Below are 22329 nucleotides of genomic sequence, written 5' to 3' on the forward strand. Positions count from 1 at the left end.
TTCATTCAAATGAGTCAATGTGTGGGGCTATGAACAATCTCCCAGAAGACGCAGAATTGCATTGCAATTAGAGTATGTAATGAGTATTGATCGGTTTAAATGTCAAATATCTAGTAAATAATTACAGTAAAGTCAGTTTTCATGTGAAAACAGTTAAGTAGGCGTGGATGATTCTTACAGTCAACTAAATGTTAAGCATATTTTATATTTCTTAAATATTATATGATATTTTCTCATAAATGTATCTCTGACTGTGCCAGTCTTAAATTATGGCATTATAGTCAATCATCTGTGGGAACACAATCATGTTGTGCTAATTTCCAAAATACTTTCTTTCTCATGACAGGATGTTTTTCTCTATTTGGTTGGTTACTGTTTTTTTATTTTTACGGGACAGCTGAAAGCATCTGTCAGCAAAACCCTCCAAAAACTAGCATTTTTTCGATGGACTGCATTTAGCGTGGTTATTCAAAGCTCTTTGCAATTCCCATTATTTCTCTCTCTCTCTCACTCACTCACACACACACACACACACACACACACACACACACACACACACACACACACACATATATATATTATATTGTTTATACCATCTTTGGGTTCCATGTTAGACCTTGGTATCTGAAGAGTTTCCTACAGTGTGCCAGTTCCAGTAAACAGGTTCCCTATACTGCCTACCATTGCCATTAAGAGAAGCATGTGAGCCAAGTCTTGTTGTGGCAGAAAGTTTGGAATGACAATGAGGTGTATGCCTGAACAGCAAAGATGTTAGAGATTATTGGCTTGGTTTTCATGAATAATTTTCACTTTATCTAACAGTACTGAAAATGCATCAAGACGGAAGGCAGGCCTAAAATAGAAAGATAAAGCAGAGGCAGGGGAGTAACTACAGGGATTAAAGGCAAGATATTTGTTTACAATAATCTGATGTGTAGACACATGCATTTAGGTTCCGTCTTACCTGTAGGTAGGCAAAAGGTAGTCCTAGTTCCCTTGAATGCATGTCTCCTTATGTGAATCACTGTGGATTTTGTCAAAGATCTGATCGTTGTGGCATTAGTTATAGTGAAGTTATAATATAAGAAGAGGTGGCATACTGTTGGTAGGTGATGTCTACAATATATTACTGCATTTGATACGTCAAGGTTATGAATTTACTTTATATTGAATATATTGGACAGAGTCTACATTGTGCCTCAATTCAGAGCACTGCAATGCATACTCAAAGCTACGTTCTATGATACACCATTTGTTATAGGGCACAAGGTTTTTCCTTTTGAAAATGTGGTCCTGTACTTTGTCTCATTGAAGTAGAATGTTCTCAAGGATCACATAGAAGCTAGGCAGCAGGAGGTTGTAATGTGTCAAACGTTTCTGTTTTAGACACACAGTGGACTGCACGGTCATTATGCTGTAAATCAATCACACATAAATGACACAAATATACTGACTGGATGCTGATTGTTATTTCTTTGATAAAATGTAATGTCAGTTGCTAGCACCACAGGACCCCCGATTAGTAAGAACAGAAATCAGTGTTTATTTGTCAGTGTTAATTACTAAGGGCACATGTCAAAGGATTGTGGGATCTGTTAATTCACACTGTTATGCTAAAGGAGTCATGGTGCCAGACTGACTAGGACAACGGCCAGTAGTATTTCTGCTCTCCCTTTTGACCAGCTTAGGGAAACTGATCCTATTTTGGCCATCTTGGAAATGGCTCCTGCTTTCATAACAGCCGTTATACCACCTACCATGAAGAGGAGGAAGTGTCAAGCTGAGACAACACATGCGACTGAGAGGACATACAATCAAAAGCGTATTCACTGATATACTGTAGAAAGTAACAGGTGAAAGATTTAATTGGTGTGGTGAAAGAGTGCAACTCTTTCTTATATAAAGCAGTTTTTTGATGAGTACCCCATCAACTCTTGCTACAGTATTAGGTTGTTTTTTGTTTGAAGTGAAAAGGCAGGCAGAGGGATGGTTGGTATGACTAAATCGCTGCATGCCAGTCAGTCAGTCAACCAACCAGCTCATCACATGTATTTCAATAATCTGTGCTGTTTGATCATTTGACTTCAATTCCTGTTTACTAGAGTGTGAATCTGAACAACTTCAATCAGAAAACTCTTGATGATTAAAGTAGACACAAAAACAGAAGATGATCTGCTCATAGAAAATGGGAAAAACATTTTTGTCATGACATTTACATTGTCTAGTGGTTTTAGTACATTTTATTATTTATAAATAAAATACAATACAACAATATATAGGAGAGAGTGTACTGTTACATATGTACACACATAATGTTGCTGTAAACAAACACATACTGTACCCTACTATACCCACACTCCCTGACCGTAACCCTTTTTGTGTAGACGTGCGTTACTTAATATATTATTAATATATTTGATATTCAAATACTGGTTGCATTCAAGTAAGCTCTTGAAATTTTCTTTATCAAATCCAGACCACAGCATTAAATCAGGCTGCGTACAATCGGTATGCTTTGTGAACATAGAAATAGTATTCTTCATGCCATGTCTCCTGGGAATTTTTTACCATAGCATGACCAACATGGATATGAATTGGCATTCGCACATTTTCTAGATTTCAGGCTCCTCTTTGTGGATGTGAGAAATAAGAATGGGAATACAATGGGCTAGCATCAGATTTAGAAAAGGCTCTGGAATGGCATCACTTTCTAATACCCTTTTGTGTGATACTGGCAGACATGGCAAAAGAGGGTAAAAGTCAAGCTGGTGACTGATTGGCTGGTTGGTCACAGTGATGGAATGACACTAATATCTTGATGAGCAGGTGCTCAGTGCCAAGCTCTTCATTATCTACTCTAAGGTCATTACCACACCATTACTCATTAGGAGTATGTACTCAAATGGAAATGAATCCCTTAGAAATGAGTTGCCATGGCCCGAGACAAACCTAACCCTGAAGTCTAGTATGTGATTTAACACAGGGCATAAAGGATTTTTCAGGAAAAGAAGAATCAGAATATCAGTTCAGCTTCTGCATTAACGGAAATTCTTTTCTCTGGTCCTCCACATAGTAGCGAGGCTCCTTTCTACCTTATTTTAGTTTATTTTAGCCAGGGTAATGATAGTCCATTTCATTTTATGTCCATACTCATTCTCTCTCAAGCCATTGATACAAACCTGAAACCATGCAGCACTAAATCCAAGTTTGGTTTTAATAAGTAATTTTATTAATTAATCAAATTTTATTTTTTTATGACTTCATGTAGTCTGGCTGAAACCTAAGGAATTCTCAACATTAGAAGTGGCTGGTCTTAAATTATTCTTACTGACGTGCTGCTCCTCATGGTGGGGGAGATGCTTTGATCATAAACTCTGACTTGCATCTAAGTTCCTCTACATCTACAGTCTGTCCTGGTCAGTAAAGATGGGTTATTTTATGTACTTTTGTACTTGATGATTGACATTTTATGTTTTTCTTTTTCTGGCTGACCATTGTCTAATTGTTGAGGATCTCAAATGTTAATGATTCATAACACCCATTTAAATAGGCCTTCATCTCACTCACTGATGCATTTGATTTTATTTCATTATGACCGCCTCCATCACAGGTTTATCTGTCTTCATGTCTGTTTTCTAATGATCACTCCGTCAGCCAAGAAATAAACTGTCTCCTTTGTTGTTTATTGCCGCCTTGTTAACGCCTACATCATCACATCTGCAACTCCTAAATATTGGTTACATTAGTTCTCTGGACAGTCGGACCAATGCTTTTAATGACATTCTGTCCACTGCACCCCTGTCTCAATTTCTTCCTGAAACAAAAATATTCTCTTGGGTGAAATCTGTATTAGATTCTCTAATAAACTATGTGCATTTTTGTACTGTAAAGGCATATTACAAAATCTATGTATGTCAATAACAACGTTATTTGTTATGGAATAGCAGCTTTGAAGGAAAGTCTATTTCACACTTAATATCAATAAATCCAACCCCAGGTTTTGTTTTTGACACAGTAGCTTAATTAACCAGTAAATAATGCCCTCTGGGTCATTGCTCCAGTTTTTCTGTTGTTGATTTTCTTGTTCTTTTTTCGTTGTTAGGGTCAACACTGTCAGAGGCAAAATTATAAATATTGTGGTATAAGACATACGCCTGCCTCATTCTGTATAAATGTCTTGCTGGCAGTTTAAGCTGAATTGTAAGCCTTTTAACCTTGGAAGATATCGCATTATTTCTAGTTTGAATCGCAGTGATGAAACTTATAATACAAAGGAGTGTTTTTTCACACTATGGACTGCAGTTTGTGTCCTAGCAACGGGTTCCACAGCATTGTTTTAAAGAGCTTCAGGGGGAAGATGGTCGTAATTTTATGTATTGCCTCCGAGATTTCAGGTGGCCAAGCAATTTTCAACAGGAGACTCCCTCAACCCCAACACAAATTAATAGTAATTTTCTTTGTATCAAGGGGATCATCATCAATTTGCATTACATGGAATATGTCAATCAAAAGTGTCCATCTTGTAATCAACAGACACCCTTTACCTTTTAAAGGAAAATACAGTTTAAAACAATATGTTTGCCTCTATCGCCCTAAAAGACCTACACTTTGGATTAACAGAATTAAAACACATTCTGTTCAAGATTGGGCTTTAACGAAGTCTAATTATAATGATACTCTAATCAGTATTTTTCAACTTTCCTTCAGCGAAAAAGCTCTGATAAACCCACTGTACACTACCAGCCCAGCACTAAACAGCAGACAGACAAACTTTGTGACTAGCCGGTGAGCATTTAGCAGCTAAAGAGCCAGAGATTTCCCTCAGGAGTTGGTGTAGACTAAAAACACAAATAAAAGGAAAGTGAATATTGGATGTACATCCATCAGGATGCCTGAAATCAGACTCCAAATAATGGGAGGGTTGTTAACAAGTTGTGTGATTGTCTGATGTCTTGTGTTACTTCTAATGGTTTTAGAGATGTACAACAAACCCACGTTATATATATAGCTGTAATTATCTTTCTCGGCTTCCTGTTGGCATAATCAGTGGTTAAGGTAGGTTACTTCTACATATATTGTCTTTTGTGTCTGCGTGTGGAGGTTTTGAGCGCTGCTCAAGTGGATTTTGTGAAAAAACAAATAGATTTGGTACATCAAGAAGATGCTTTTGGGACATTCATTGACAATATAAAGCCAGAAATTTCTTTTGAATGAACATCGGCCTCCTCAAAGAACATTGGAATGAAAGTGCTCTGCTGCTTTTTAGATGGAGAGAAAGTAAAAGCATATAGTGTAGCAACATGAGTGCTTGCTGATAGTTCTTTTGTGAAAGCCTCTCTCTGTGTGTGTGTGTGTGTGTGTGTGTGTGTGTGTGTGTGTGTGTGTGTGTGTGTGTGTGTGTGTGTGTCTGTCTGTCTGTCTCTGTGTCTGTCTGTGTGTCTGTCTGTGTTTGAATGCAGAGATGAAAGTTATACATAATGCATTATGCTACACAGGGCAGCACTCACCCAGGGTATCATGAGTCAAGGTGAAATTACCTGCACTCACACACTGCCCCATGCCCTTATCGGGGAACGGTAATGATTTCAAGGTGAAGTGGATCAGTGGTGTACATGATAATATATTCAGGCAGACCTCTGTTGTGAACCATCTGTAGGTCCCACTTGGAGCCCTGCAATTCAAGTGAGCAGCTGGAGAGCTACAGATGGCTGAGGTACTGGAGGAAAAGAGTGGGGTCATGGGGATGAAGATAGACTTGCTTCTTCTATTATCTGTTGATTCTGGTGAAGTATACACTGATTGTTGATACACCTTTAGAGCTGCTGTGGGTCCGCTCTATCTAATCTTCACTATAGATGAAACAGCACAGACCTGGATTTCTTTTTTCTTTTTTTATTCAACATTTAAGGGGAAAGCTTTTGAAAAAGCTTGCTTTAATGAATACATTCTGAACCACACTGAGGTTTTGCTGTGGACCTTGATGTCATGTAGCTTGGTATAAGTCTGATTGTACTGTTCATGGGGTTCAAGTCAGTGTGAAGAGCTGTGTAACAAACAGTGTGATAGGAGCAGCTCAGCAGGGTTAGTGTTAATGCTCCAGATGGCTCTCTAACATAGCCAGACAGTGCATTCCATCTTCACTTAGGCTTTGTGGACTTTCTCTCATGCCTTGTGCTGTTGAAATGCTTCAAGTCTGATTAGTAGTATATTGAAATGTTTCCCCTTGTATTGCTTCAGTGTGCATGGCTAAGCTAATGAATGCATGTGATCTGAAGGCAAGCATTTTCCCCCCTCCAATTCTTTCTGGGGTTTTTTTTTATACAAAAACAATTGGAGCTCTGAAGAGAGACCCAGAAACTGCACAGATATCATTGGCACTTTCCGCATTTGACATCATCAGCAGTTCCCATGCCTGCCAAAACCTGTTCATGCACATGAAGGGGAATGACTCAGCTTAAGAGTACTTATATTATTCCCGCCGTCTATCTTAGTCAGATCAATAGCAGCATCAAGTTCTGTTGAAAACTGAAGAGCTAAGACTCAAAGGTGACGTCGCCAGCATAAAGCACAGAGCTGCTCCAAAGAAAAGAAAGAAAGCTATTGGATTTCATAAGAAATAAACAAGTTTGTGTTTATATTCATGATCACAGAGCTTGGTCAGTACCGACTGAGCTGTTCTTGGTCATAGTAGCACACTACAGAGGAAAGTTTTGTTTTCCTCTACCAAGGCCAGTTTGAAAGGTGCTCCCAGAAGTCAGTGTCAGGTTCAAATACAACTGTATACCATTTAACTTTCACTTTCAAATGAATTTCCCTTAAAATAAGTAAGTAAGCTGCTGCCTGGTCAATCAGGTTAGCTTGCAGGAAAAGCTTTTCTTACTTTTTAGATCTTATTGGATGTTCTACAGTACATGTATGTAATGAATTTCATTTTAAAATCATTTGAAATTTGCACTTGGGCTCCCAGATGAAGTTGCACTCCCTTTACCTTATCAGATAACCGGGGTTACATGCATAACCCATAACCTATGGTTCACTGTCTTCACAATTTGTTGGTGTTTTCTTGCGTGTTGCACTTTTACTTTTTCAATGTGTAATACTGAAAATATTTGATGCAAGGCTCCATTAAATGTTGCACCATCCCAGTTTTATCAACTGGTTAAGCCATATTCACATTGACAGTGACATGCTTTTCCTCTTTTCAGAAGACTGGTTGTATTTTTTAGTCACAGTGACAACATTGCCTGAAGCACTCTCCATATAGTAATAGCAGCCTGTTTTGGGCTCTTAAGTGAGTGCAGACCCCTTTATAACACAGATATATAACAAGTGCTACCCTTGTGCAATTATAAACACCGTGCAGAAATTTGTGTCAGTTTTCTTTTTTTTTTTATTTCCACTTTTTTTGGATGGTGGTCCACACCAAAGATAAGTTACTTCTCATATTTAGACATAAGACAAAGACAAAAATCCTGTTTTCTTACGCTGTCTTTCTGTCTTCTGTCCTTTCTTCACTCCTCCTTTACCTGTGTGTACAGTTGCTATAAGTCCATAACTCGGTGTAAAGTGGTGTAATATACTTCAATCACACAAAACACGTAATCAAGTTTTTTTTTATTAACTACAACTACTTACATGAACAGTAAACGGGGTATTTGGAAGATGGAGTCAGATCACAAGGCTAGAGCAGGATGGTCTCAGTGGATGTAGTGGTCTTAATTTTTGCAAGCTTCTTCAGCGCTTCATTCAAACTCAGGGATCCGTCTAAGTTCGAGCTCACACAGACACAGGAGAGGACAAAGGAATGTCCGGAGAGAAGGTTGTGGCAGAGGATATCGCTGCAGGTCAGCAGCAGCTTGTGCTCACTTGGGAGGTTTACTGTCACTGTATTTCTTTTGGCGTTTTTACCCTTAAGATATACAGATATACTGTATCTGAATGCATATTATGGAAAGTGTATATTAAAACTAAATTTGACCTTGTGTGATACAAAAATTAAAAACTTAAATTCACTTACATAGCTATTCCCAAAGGTTTCGGCCATATCGCACATCCTTCTTCTTCAGGAATGGCTAAATAATTGGTATGACTGATTTTGGGTTTCCAAGGCCATGAATGAACCTCTCCAACATTTTAAATTCTGCTTTTTGGGAAGGTCAGTCATATTTGTGCATCCTGCTCATTTCCTTTAACACCACTTCTCAGGTGGCACAAGTTCATGACTTGCCACAGGCATCAAAGGTTGTGAGACTGTCCTCGGTGGTGCTGAACAAACATGCGTGTAGGCCATGAACAGAGGAATGCCTTCTACTGTAAAAGCAATTGCACTCTCTTATTCTTATTGTTTTTTTAGACCAGATTACACTTTGTTTTTGTTTTCATTTTGTTACATAACTGATTTTCCAATCTTTAGTGTCTAGTTTGTTCTTTAAAACAATGAAGTATTGAAAACAATATGTATCTATTAGTGCTGTCAGTTAAACGCATTATTAACGGCATTAAGCAAACCCATTTTAACGGCGTCAATTTCTTTTATCGCGAGATTAATGTTCTTTTTGGCCTAGCAAACCTTGTAGTTTTTTTCACATGCTGTTGCAACAACTAGTAACGTTAGAAAAAAACGTTAAAATGCTTACAGCTAAACGGTGTAAAAGTGTGTCTGTATTTCACTGGAGAGGATTCTAACACCAGACTGTAGCTGCCGTTGTCTGAAAAACACAGACTCAGCCTCGCATCGCCAGCCTCTTGGTGTTATTGTTATAAGTTATTGTAAAATACCCTTTTCTTATCCAGTGGTTGTTTTCGCCGTTTTGTGCTCCTTTTTTTTTAGATCAACTTTTTATTGTTTTATATTTTTGAACATACAGAACAGACAAATACAACTGAACAAGGTGCTCCTTTTTTAAAAGTATCATTGTATCATGTTATTTAAGAGCATTAAAATGAGAAAAAAATAATGGGACAAAAAGAAATCAAGGGACATTTAGAATAAATAAAAATGTGCGATTAATTATGTAACTATGAGTAACTATGACATTAATGTGATTAATCGCGATTAAATATTTTAATTGCTTGACAGCACTAGTATCTATGTATTTGTCTTGCAGAAACCAAAATGGTGGAAACAATTTGCTAGATGCTAAATATTTTCACACAACTTACTTAACTTTTACTTAAAAGAGCAGAACTTTTGCACACCTGTAGATCGACGCATGCATAGAAGATGACCATGGGTCGACAATACAAAACAAAAGACTCCTGCACCTTATAACCTGATGAAGGTCTGTTTTACCGAAAAGCTGCAGAGGAGAGGACAGTGTGTGGGAGTCTTGTTTTACGTAACTTTTTACTTAATTACTGTGAAATAAATACCTGGTGGAAAATACCTTGTCGCGTTCTAAATATGTTCCACAATCAACCATTTTGTATTGAATACAAAAGTAAATATGCTGATGAAATTCTTTAATGCTCCTGTGGTTTCTCTGTCTCTGTCAGACCAGTGCACTGTGACAAGATCCTATCTTTTCCTCCACAAGTTCTGGTTCTTCAGCACCATCTACTACTTTGGTAACTGGGCCTTTATTGTGGTAAGTCCATGTATGAAAATAAAATGTCATCATCTTAATTTTAAGCAGAGTAAGAATTACAGTTGAATGTTCTTAATAAGTTCAGACAGGTAAGACCTTTGTTCATTATTAACAAAGATAAATGAAAAACTGAAAGTAATTATTTTGTATCTTTTGAGCAATACATCTTTTACAGCAACAACATCTATAAAACATTTAATTTAGTTCAAACGCGGTTCAAAAGTATTATCCTCAGGAGATGAGTGTGAGAGCCGAAGCACATAATTTAATTTTGACTCGGGAAAAAGGTTACTGGAAAAATGATTTTTTTCCGAGACTGCACACAGCTAATCTCCTCAGCAAAATATTTAATAGCCTCTCTCCTGGCGCTGTTGATGCATTCTATCGATCAACTGATCCTTGTGAAATATTTCCTAATGTGTGCTTTACTTATACATTTTTAGGCATTCCTTATTGGCCTGGTGGTGTCCTGCTGCAGAGGGAAGAAGTCTGTGATTGAAGGAGAGGTGGAGGCCGATGACTCAGACTTAAGTGATGACGAATACGTGCACTGAAAATCAGTATTCGCTCGGACGGGTTTGTAGATATTCCCACCATAACTTAAAGGGATTAGAAAATGCAATGTCATAAACAAATAAATGGATGTCAGTAATTTGTCAAGATTTAATTTATTGGTTTTAAGGAGTTACTGTATTGTAGCAGTGGTGTCTTTCCAGATTCCAGCCTGGTTTTCAGTTGACACATCCCTCCCCTTAATGAGACCGCTGAGACTGATTGTTGTGTCTTTCTAACTCAATATTATTGATGACTTTGGGATTCTGGGAGTGTCCTCCAACTCATAGCCTACCTTCAGAATTCACTTATCAACAGTTTGAAACTGACAGAAATTGGTCTCTACTGGAGGAGACACACTTATTGCAGCAGCAGAGACAGAATACGCTGCTCCAAAACTACTACTTCAAAAGCTTCATTTGGAGCTCGGACATAAACTCACTTTTTACATTCTCTGAGCACTTTCTAGACCCTTTAAATGGTTACGTTATGACAATATCTATAGTTGGCTCTAATATACCTTTTAAGATAAAATACTATGAAAACATTTTTAAAGTTCATTTTGCTCGTTTTGTTTGAGGTGAAATACAGTGATTGATGGTTTGCTGCTTTTTTCCCCATACATTTAATCATTTGCAGTGTCAGTCCATTATTTAAGCGAACGTTACTGTACTTATGTACCTGCACAGTGTGAAATGTAAAGGACCAATTGCAGCTGTCGTGTTACAAAGGTTTCAGTCATTCTTGGTTTTAAATTGAATGGGTTCAACAGCTTGCAACAGTTTGCTGTCTGTGTTGAAAGAACATGAACAAATAAGATAAAGACATGTGAACATATAATTAATCTAATATGGATGTATTTTTTATTTTTTTTCAATTACTTCATTATTTTAGTTGAGCACTTCTCCTTTTTGCCAGTGCTCTAGAGTTTATCAACAGCAGGCTTGTAACATAGAACGATTAATGGCTTATTTCAGCCATGTTTAAATACGTGTATTTAAACAGTGTCAAAATGAATAACAAATGTTCATTTAATCAACAAATTGACAGAAAATATGAATATGAATGGCATGTTTTTAATTTGGAAACCAAATATTTGTGCCTCATGAATGTGTAGCACCATGATGGGCACACACTACTGTATATGTTATAAAAATTTGCATCACATAAATCAGCCTGGATCTCATAAGTTAGGTTTTTGCTTTGAGAAACTCGTCCAGTAAACTTCATTGAGGATCAATGAAGCCAGCCGCTGGAAATGTGGTTACATGATGACGACAGAAGCTGCATCACATGTAGTTTTCGCCTGTGATTGAAAAGAATGTGGTTGTTGTTGTTGTCAATATTGAATGATACCTGTATTTAAAGAAATAAAACCATTTGAAACATATCTCATATTGGCCCAGAAAATACCATTCCTTTCAGTTCCAATTATTTTGACCCTTCCTTTTCATACTCAGTATTCAATGAATGAAATAGAGAAAGCTGCCATTCATTACAGTTGTTTAAAGGGGAGGTCAATGTTTTTGCTATGCTTATATCAAATTTGACTTTAATCGCATAGTATCTGTACTACACATTCTGATGGACCGTAGAGCTAATTGTTCCTGTAATACGTTTTGTTGTACTAATTTAGTGAGTACTATATGCCAACTGTCATTTCATTTGTTAAAGATTCAGAGTGAGTTGGTTCAACAGTTCTAATTTTTAATGCCTCATGTTTGATCAGACTTTCTTTTTTATTACGAAAACCAAAACAATTCCTTACAACAGAATACAGGGAGCATCTTTTTAGATTTTGACAAAACTGCCTGCAGCCATTTGTCATTACTAGTCCATCCCTGCTATCAAATACACCCCCAAACATTTGATCATTTCTTGTATTGCTGAAACACACTGGCTATGTGGTTTCTGTTGAGTCTTATGAAATATCTTGCTCTAATATAAAGTTTGAAGATAAAATATTTAAAATGGCCTTTAATTATGTGTTACATACAGTATTTATCTTCATCACTCAATGACTATAACGGGTGCCATGCCAAAATTATGACCAAATCTATTAAGGAACTTCAAAGTACCTAACCTCATAACCACACAGTAATTTTGTGAGTGAGAACATGTATTTCACTGTTCAAAGCTTAGGTTTTGACACTTTTGGAGTACTAAGGAAATGTATCAAATGAAACTGACAGTTAAATACATCCGTCCTTGGATTAGCATATGAGTACTCAGTGCCTGCTTCAGATGGATTTGCATTCGCATGTCCAATTAGAGTTTTTGGTATGCATACCTTGTCATAACTATTGTGCAAGCCTGCTTTGAGTTAAGCCATTATATGATATGCCACCCCCTCATACACTAATAAACCAAATAAGCCTTGAGCCTTGAGCCAAAGACGTGGAGCCCTAGAAGTCTAGCAGAGAGGATTGTTTGATCAACATGTCAGATCATACCCTATATTCAAAGGTCTTGTCTTGTCTCATTGTTTGCTTCCTTCCTGCATCTCTTTTTAGGCTTCTCTTGCAAGTTTGTGTAGGAACAATGAATACATTTTATTGAATAAATGAATATGTTCAGGAAAATATAAATATGTTTGCAGGGAGCTACAGTCTTAGTAAGATTAGTAAGGGCCATACATAACAGTTGCATTTGATTCTAACACAGTTTGTACAAAATTGTGTGATTTGTATTGGTGAACATGATCACATTTAATCCTACATACATTTGAACTGAAGTTGTTATGCAAATTATATTTGCTATTTAATATTTGGGTTTCAGACTTTATTTGATTACTGTACATCCCAATTTGTATAATGCCTGGCCATCCTGCTAATTATCAGTTGGACAATGGAAAATAATGATCTCCCCATTATTTTAAGTGATTATCTGATTTTACTCATCGGGGAAACTAAAAAAAAACTAAACCTAACCAAAAAACTGCCCACTTTTTGGGCGTCTGACACCAGATGAAAGTGCAGTTATTTATTTTAGTCTGAGGCAGACGCTGTATTCAAATAAGCCAGAGATGGTTGTGTGTAGAGTAGGCTACTGTAGATACCAAGAGGAAGTTCAGAACAGTACAGCCATTGTCAGGGGCCTCTGTACCCATCATCTATCTTTACTGTTCCACAGCATGAAAGACCATACAGCATTATATAGTGTTTGTTGAGAGTTTCAGAAGTTTATTTCTTTTTTTTCATTTCCAGTGCAGCTATCCTGGTAAGTACAGTTCTGATTTTTAAGTTAATTACAGCTTTACCTATTTAGCAAACCCTCTGAAGTTTGTCTCCAAGTTGGAAAGTTTTTTGCTAGTCAATAAAAATATTTAGATTAACATAACATTATATGCTTGTATGTTAGCACGTGAACAACCTACTGATCTGTAGGTATGTAGTCATAAACTAAATAAGATGGCGCCAGGGGGTCTCCAAAGTTATTACAATTCATGGGGGTGAACTAGCCTGGTTGACATCAGACCCTTCTCAGTTGTAACTGAGAGTGGGTCTGGGGAAGGTTCATTCACAGCTCATTTCCAAAGGGGCGTCACCAACGGACGCCACTCAAACGCCTCTGGGCGCAATTGGATAGTCCTTCAACCAATCAGAACAAAGATCCTGATCCGGGTGACGTAGTAGCGACAGGGGCATCAACGGGTTGTTGCTGCGCTTCGGTAGCCGTCATGTTGACTGTAAACAAAAAACTGCTTGCCGTCGCTGCACTATCGTCATCGTGTAAAGCCCGCCTCAACGGTTGTGATTGGTGCCTCGATTTGGAAAAGATGGAAATAGGCTTGAATCATGGATGTATTAAGAGAACTTAAGGCTTGAATGGGCTCTTGGCTAGACTGACTTGCAGAGCAAATCTCAAATTTAGAATTTCATCAGGGTTTTCCCAGGCTAGGGGTGAACTTTAGTTTAAAAAAAACGCAGCTATTACGGTTTTGCCAAAGATTACATCACTTTTCCTCTGTCATTATGTCCTCCACAACATTTTTTGGGATTTATCAGGTTTCTGTGAATTTTGGGTGGCCCTAAGTCTTTCCTCTGGGCTTTAACTCCTCTGACAAGCCCTTGATAGACTAACACTTTGCCGTGCCCCTCAGTCATGCCTCCAGGGGGAAAGTGACGCAGGATCAATGTGATTATGTTGATTTAGTGTTTGCAGCCCCCTAAACTCTCTGCTCTTATGGGCCTGTGGGGCCTGCCACTGATCCCCCAATGAGGACTTGTCCACCAGGCTTGTCAACACGTCCCAGCTCAATTTACCAGCAACTAAATAATACAGCTTCCCAATTTTCAGACACCCAGGACATTTTGTCAAATTTATAAGACGTATTACGTATAGCTTATAATTTGTGGTAAACAAAATCTAAATATTTTTCCAGACTTTCATCACATGGCACTGTCAATCTTAGTCATATTATTCTCAATAACTGACCTCTTAACTTTAAGTGAGATATTCTTTATTTTTGAATTTTTAACTTTGCTATTGCAGGAAGTGTGGGCAGAATATGATATAACTTGTAATTTGGCCTGAAGACTTATTTTCAGGCTTTCAAAATAAAGGTGCAAGTGTGTTTTACCTCAATACATTGTGCAGTATCGGAGGAAACAACCACACAGTTAATAGAAGAAAAAAAACCATTAACTGAGCTGCATGAAGTCCATCACAAGTACTTTCAAATCCTTTCTTTGAGGATTTCTTGGCACAAAGAAAAGAAAAAATGATAGAACTGTCAAAAATAGCATTTTAGACAAAACACCAACTTAAAACAGACCTTTTCAGTGAAATTTGTCATGCTCAGTTGCTGGTGAGTCACTACGTACATCTGACAGTGACAGAATTCACCCAGTAGAGCTGATGAAGAACTCTGATCCAATAAACATTTAGAGCTCCACATTTAAATATGATTAATTCATATAAACACATACATTATCTGTGGAGGCATTGCAACTTGTCTGATTTCATCTGTCTCCAAATAATAGGCATGCTGTGGAAAGGGAATTTATTGAGCAAATGCTTACGGTTTTGGGAGCGAAAATAAGTTTCAACAGCTGCACGACTGGTAAATAAAAAAAATGCATTCACTGGCTTTTGATGTGTGCTTTCCAAAGATGACCTTGGTTGTTATGGATTTGTATCTTGAACTGTACAGTACAGTCTGTCCTTGGATCGTGCGACAATCTTTCACATGTAAAAAGTCACATTCATTAATTAGTGTAAAAAGAGACCATGTATTCATTTTAGAATACCATGTTTCTTATTTTATAAGGATTATTTATCTCACTCATCTTTTACGTACATGCTGTCAGGTTTTGAATGTATAAGAGAACTTCTGTGAGTAAAAAATTTTCAGTTGACAGTGTTTCCCAAGGCATTTCACTATACTGGACATTATTGAAAACAATCACTCACAGAGCCTGTGACAAGCAGCAGTACTGTATATAATTAACCTAATTATGTATGGTACAGTAAATTGAAATGCACTGTAAATTCAGACATTAATGTCTAGACTGAGTTTTACATGTAAGTAACTTAATTTATCTTGTGACGACATCAGAACACAACTGGGAGTCCTCATCAATGTGAGCCTGTGTTTATTGTCTGCTTCGCTCTTTTCCCCCTCTTGTCATCATTCTCCACTGATGGTGTCGATCAAAGTCACACCTCCTCCATCGCTTCCTCTTCTCCTGCTGGGCGGAACCCTGCTCCCCAGAGGGGGGGCTCATACCGAAGTGTCAGCCGTACCACAGACCACTAGAAGGGACAAACATGATTTTCCCTAAGCCCTCACACCCTCCTTCCATTTGTGCTCTGTCTGGCCCCTGTCTGCCCAGGAAAATCTTAACTGATTTTATCAGGTGAACCTTCTGGAGGCACAGAAAACCTATTAGAAGTTTGAATGTTTCCTATCCAAATTCAGAAATCAGATACAGGGCTGGATTTATGAGGTGAGTCAGGAAACTTTACAGTGCTTCACCTTCAACTACAGTTATAGGGGAGATTTAAATCATAAATGGAATGACTAACCTGAGATAAAAAATAATAACAGGGGACAGTGAGTGAGGCATTGGAGAGAACGTTTTTGGATAATCAAGTGTGTACTGAACTAAACTGGAAACAAGATTGAATATTTGCATGATGCATTTTTCCTATGCTTTTTAAAGTCATGGGACACTTTTTCACCACTAATACTCTGACATCAGTAGATTTTATATAGTTAAATGTTCTCTAAACAAAGCAGAGTGAGTCATGAATTCCACAACCAACAAACCACATAAACTTGACACAACCTCTGAAGCAGTACGAACATATTTCCTCTTTTATTTACATTCCTTTTCAAATGTTAACATTTCTCGCTATAACTTTTGATCAGGTTGGCATTTGTTCTCATTAAAATAAATTGGCACGAGTAAAACATATGTAGACAAAAGTTTATTTACACCATACAACATTTTGTTTTTTAAATATTTTATACAGAGCTGCAGATGAGAGAGCTTGCTGGGATCCTTCAAGCATATTCTGCAGTATTAAAGTTGTGAAATATATTATTTATATAAAAGTGAGTATTATCTTTATTGCATTTAAAGCAATGAAGAATGTAGCTTGACAAACATTCATTTTAATATGACAGAAAAAATCCGCTTTGCCTCCCATGTTTTATATTATAAAGTAAAAAGTGTAGTAATGACCAAACAGACTGTTATAAACTTTTTAAAAACCTGCATAAATATATACATTGTGCTCCCGGGTCCAGTTTTATGAAATCAAAACTAGACCCAATGAAGCTGGGACGACATGGCATGTCATTTGCTTTGTGGGGTTTCATCTTGAGAGATTACCTTTTTTAGCCAATTCTTCAACAGATAATTTGAAACACATGATGGTAAATATTGTACACCAGGCTGCCCCACACTAAGTACACTAGTGAGAATACAAAAAGTAACACTGATGTTTTTTTTCCATTTTTTTCTTTTTTCTCCTCAGTCCTTATACTTTATTGGCACATAATGTCCCTGCCACACTCGTATTATCCAGATATGTATGCCAAGGCTGTTAGAAAAGTCTGTTGCTTTATTCAGTGCAAAATACATCTCTTTCTCCTCCTTTTCTAGTTTGCATTTTCTCCTTCTTCACCCTCTAGACCTCTGTTTGGAAGTCTCCCTCCTGGACGTCTAAGGGTAAGTTGACACACTTTTCCCACTCTGCAGCCGTCATCTCCAGTGAGTCCTTGGTGTCAGATTCTAGTACATTCATAGTGGCGTAATTCTGGTACTCACAGGCTGGATTGTAGCTCTCCCATGGGTTCTTGTTTGGCATTGCCTTGTCCTGTGAACATGGCCAGTGGGGTGTGATATTAGTGGCATGACATCCTCTGCACTGTTATTTTTTTTTTTTACAAACGAAAAAAAAACAAAAAACATTTCCAGTCAAGTCATTTCATTCAAAAGGGCATTGTATGAATTCCTAAACCATTGCTAATTGAAAATAATGGATTAATGCTGTGAAAAGCACCACATAACAAAGGATAATGGTAGTGTATTAAATGTGACCATGCTTATCATAGAGTTATAACTGAATTGTGTTTTCCCCAAGCTCAGAAACTGGTGCACTACTGTATTGTATATGGGCTTCATGTGTGAGCCATTCATCTAAATGTGATCTCATCGACAGTCCCAAAGACACTATTGCAAATAAGAGAGAGAGAAGCTGCTCCCAGTCAGGGAATATAAAATGGATACTAATGTCTGCAGCCAGCTCTGCAGTAGATTCATTTGGGGGGGAGTGAGAATGTACTGTAGTTTGCTATACAAAAAAAACTTGCACTGGTAACTAAGCAATGGGACCGACATTACATTGTGCTGTAGGGGTGATTGAAATGTTAGTGAAAAAAGGATTACATGCAGCCAAAAGGCTGCTGCGTAGCTGACATTGTGTAATAACCTGGCTGTGTTTGGTCACATGCCCAATTTCTATTTGTTGCTTTCAATACAGAAAACATTGCTGCTTGTCTGAGAGAGACGGATAAAGCTCGACATCCCCATTGTTAACAGCTCCAGCCAGGTGAGGAGACAGATGGTGGGACTTTTGATTTGCAGCGAGGTCAGGAAGAATTCTCATAATTCTTTCATTTTAGATCCAAGTGACCCACACACACACACACACACACACACACACACACACACACACACACACACACACACACACACACACACGCACACACACACCCCAGTTGCAGTAAGAGAACAGCGAACTTAAGGTAATATTTGTATTGATGTTGATAGGTTAAATAATCTGCCATGCATTAATGGAAAAATGATGGGGTTGCTAAGTAGATAAATGTGCATGCAAATAAAAGTGCATTCATGGCCTTGCATTGGAATGGATGCACTCTATTGCAACAAGATTACCAAAGGTCTTCCTTCCCTGAGACTGGCCTTGTAGAGAAAATGCTTCAGTGCTTTTAAGGGGCATCCCCCTCACTCGCCCCCCGCCAGCTGCTGGTAAGCCCACTATGTATAGGAAGGTTCACTTCCACACGAAGACTTTAGCTACATACTGTAACTGCTCATTTGCACAATCACACATTATGTGTCCTGCACCGGATATTTATATGGGGTATTTTGATGTCGCTCTCTTTAATTGGCTGAATGCCACCCCCCTGGTTGCCTGTTACTCACCATGCTGCCCATATTTGGTATGTCTCGAAATCGGTCCAGGGTTTGAAATTTCTGATTCAGTTCCTGGAACAGCTCCATGTGTCTTTTCCTGGTGTGCATGACTTTCTGCAATGGCAAGGGTTTTTTCTTTGGTATTGACAGCCAATAATGGTAATGCATCTTCCTCTCCACCCCCTCCAACTCTGATCAATTTGTTAGTGTCATGGTAGTTTACTTATAGGCCAGGTTTGAAACAAATCTACTCGTCTCTGCATATAATGACTGCCAAAATAAAGGAAACACCAAGATAATTAAAATTAGGGTGATAGGTGACACTGAACGCCTTAGCTATTTGAATTTGCAATGTCTGGAGTATCTGGATTAAACATAATTATTTAGTGACAAATTGTCTCATTTAGAGTTTTGTTGATGTAAGGGAAATCCTTATAATCAAACCTTGGCACAAACTTCCATTTTAAGGGCGGGTATGCATCGAAGCTAAAACAAAATGCACCCCATGCCAAAATCGCTGCCAGAAGCTTTACGTTTCCTTTACTTTGAAAGTGCGTACAATATATATGCAGTAAAGCCTGCTTTAATAATGCAAAGGAAATGCTAAAACCTGCCAAAGGGGGTTTTGATATGTGTTTGCAAGCCAATATAATAATAATCATTGTTGAACCAGTGATAAAATCAGATGTGAAATGTGCAAATGACTTTAAAAGCATACATTTTTGAAAATCAACGTATAGCTAATGGATGTAGGAGATGGAGAAGGACAAAATGTAGATGAGAACTGTTGCCCTGTTTGTCAGTTGACAGCCTTGCTTTTACCTTAACTACGCAGCATGTCAATACATTTTGTTGAGTCAAGGCAACTCCAATAAGCTTAAGTACTACTAAATCAAATGACAAACACAACTGCAAAAAAGTGGCTTTTATCTGCACAAAAAAACTAGATGCATGTACTAGGGAAAGAAACTTTTTTACGTACCTCAAAGTCCAGATCAGAATATCGCGACTTTCGTCTCTGTAAAAATCAAAAAGAAGGTATTACGTTAATAAGTCATCAGTTTCATAACATATACACGTTAATAGAAAGGATGTCTGGTATATTTAAGGTGTTGGTTGCAGCTCTGTATCCTCTGCGCTTCATCCACATGAGCATATGTACCTCTAAGGAGCTCATAGATATTGTAGACCCTGTCTCACTCCTAGAAAGCCCCGCAGATTCCTCCATCTCAGCGAGGAAGTTCTTAACAGCCGTGCGTGGTTCAAAGGGCAGGTTTTGCATCTGCTCCGGAGCGCTAGGATACTGCTGCTCCAGGTTCACATTCATGTGGTCCATGCCTGACGGGCTGATATTGAAGTCAGGACTCATCTTGTAATGCATCAGCCTCTCGTGTGGCAGCGTATCCATAGTGATGTTCATCTTGGTGTCCTCTTTCAGGAGGGTGGGCACGTTGCCCGACCCTGACCCCGCTGCTGCAGAGGCACGAGGCATGACTATGTAGTCCGTCTCCATCATCTGGCCCTGCAACGAGTGGCCCTCCATGTCATGGCCAACCATGTCATGGTCGCTCTGGCGCATGGCATCGTCGGTGCACAGGTAAACAGTGCGGCGCATGTCAGCGTTGCTGTCGGCCATGCACTGCTCTTTCAGATCACCCACTCCCATTGGCATGTGCAGCGCTGAAGGCTGCTGGATAATCACTTTGGAGATGATGTTGCCAGGCAACGTAGAGTAGTTGAGGCCCTCAGGGATCTTCTCATCCTCCTCATCATTGAGGGAAATGCGGGACAGGGTGCCTGTTATGGTGGCAGCCCGACAAGAGCCCATGTCTTTGTGGAGTGCTGCAGGGCAGAGTGATACAAGGATTAGTTGGAATTTCTTAGTGATGAAAGTAGTGTCACAGTTTGTCTGAGATTATCCAGCATAGTACTAAAAGAACAAGAGAATTCAAATCAATATGAACCAATTCTCAAACGATTTAGTGCTGCAGAGGGAAAACTAATGGCGGGACAAATGTAAATTTGCTTGCAGCTGTAAATATGCACTGAGTGTGACATTACACCTAAATGCAATGGGACACAACAGCCAGTATCTCTAGAGGATGTAACCGTAAATAAAGAAGTATGGCTACATTCTCTTCCTGCCATACAGCATGTAGGATCTTAACCTTGTAATGCACCAAATATTATATAAGAAACAGCAGCTATCTACGTATATATAAAAATACCTCCTGATTATAAGAACATCCTGTCCTCCCTACTGAGCATTTTAATCTTTGCCTCATGAATCAGTAGGAATTATGTTGTCTGTTCACAAAAGGCCTCCAAGGAGATTACAAGGTCCACAAAAAAAGATCTAACACTCGCCTTTTTGTTTGAGTCTAATTTAATGCTCAGTGTGGACATGAGTGAAAACATATTATGTAGGGTGACACTGCAGAATATGACTTCTGCAGCTGACGATAATACCTGTTTGTAAACAACCAACTTAAACTCTGCGAGCCCAGAGAGTGATCTGTAAAGTGCATTTTTCTCAGACCACACGCAGCTCTACTTCGGTCTGAATCAGGTCATGGTTTATAAATGACACCTGTCTGCTCTTCCTTTTTGTATTGGGCATGTCCACTTTAGCTTTACAAGACTGTACAGCATGAAGTAATGTGGGTCACTTTACTTTTCGTCTCTTAACAAGCTGTGTTTCTGATATCTCTGAATATTGGTCAGCTTGGTTATTCCCTGCAGATCCATTTAGGATGTTTTCTTCATTGGTTTGGAAAGGATTGGAGAAAGACGAGGCTCTGGGCGTCGTGCTAGTTTCCGCCACTAGTTACACGCAGGATAACTTGCAGAACACTTCTCTACTAACAATTACTGTGGCTCAAAAATACAGAAGAAGCAGATGCAGGAGTCAGGATGAAACATATTCCGCCCACTAGTATGAGCCGAGGAAGTAAATCCTCCCGAAATGAGACACATAGCACCTACGCACCTATTCTATGACAGCGTCAACATATTAATGAAAAACATAATTACAACGTGCGACTGCCAGAAGATGGGAAAAGCTGCTGTTATTCACATTTATTGCAGTAAAGTGAATATCCAACAGCTCTCTTTATACTGCTTTGTTCTCAGATTAAAGTCAGTGTTTTGGTAAATGTGAAAAAAACTCCTGTGGGGATTTTTGGTTGTGATGTAACCTCAGCTATTTTTTACTGTCTAACCTCTTTGGGGTTTTTCCTTCTTTTTTTTTACATGCAAGGCAAGACGAATCTTGTTAATAAGAGACCATCTGTTCTTTACCTGATCGGCAAGCGATGTCCACATCTTTCTCAAAGTCCGTCTGTAGGCAGAGGACAGTCAAATCAGTCAGTAATGCTAAAGAATAAAGGCTTTTTTTTTACTGTATGAAAAAAAAATGCAACTGCAGCAGCTGGGATATATTTTGTGTTCGCTGCTAATGACTGTATTGAACCAGGGGGTCTTGACACCTTTCTGCTATCATGAAAACGATTTCACTC

General features: G+C 38.4%; 2 protein-coding genes across 2 annotated transcripts in view; one reads left to right on the plus strand and one right to left on the minus strand.

The window, feature by feature from the left end:
- The window catches only part of lmbrd1 (LMBR1 domain containing 1), a 53794-nt gene extending 43319 nt beyond the window's left edge, over positions 1-10475 (plus strand). The window contains exons 15-16 of the mRNA XM_078272920.1: positions 9496-9587; positions 10031-10475. Coding sequence (XP_078129046.1) covers positions 9496-9587; positions 10031-10141 — 203 coding nt within the window. The 3' untranslated portion in view covers positions 10142-10475. The remainder of the gene's footprint in view (positions 1-9495; positions 9588-10030) is intronic.
- Positions 10476-16447: 5972 nt separating this feature from the next.
- Positions 16448-22329, minus strand: part of adgrb3 (adhesion G protein-coupled receptor B3) — a 117171-nt gene continuing 111289 nt past the window's right edge. The window contains exons 27-31 of the mRNA XM_078273675.1: positions 22112-22151; positions 19974-20653; positions 19794-19829; positions 18821-18925; positions 16448-17468 (exon numbers count right to left, since the gene is read on the minus strand). Coding sequence (XP_078129801.1) covers positions 17280-17468; positions 18821-18925; positions 19794-19829; positions 19974-20653; positions 22112-22151 — 1050 coding nt within the window. The 3' untranslated portion in view covers positions 16448-17279. The remainder of the gene's footprint in view (positions 17469-18820; positions 18926-19793; positions 19830-19973; positions 20654-22111; positions 22152-22329) is intronic.

Source organism: Sander vitreus, chromosome 17, assembly GCF_031162955.1.
Source record: "Sander vitreus isolate 19-12246 chromosome 17, sanVit1, whole genome shotgun sequence".
Lineage (NCBI taxonomy): Eukaryota > Metazoa > Chordata > Actinopteri > Perciformes > Percidae > Sander > Sander vitreus.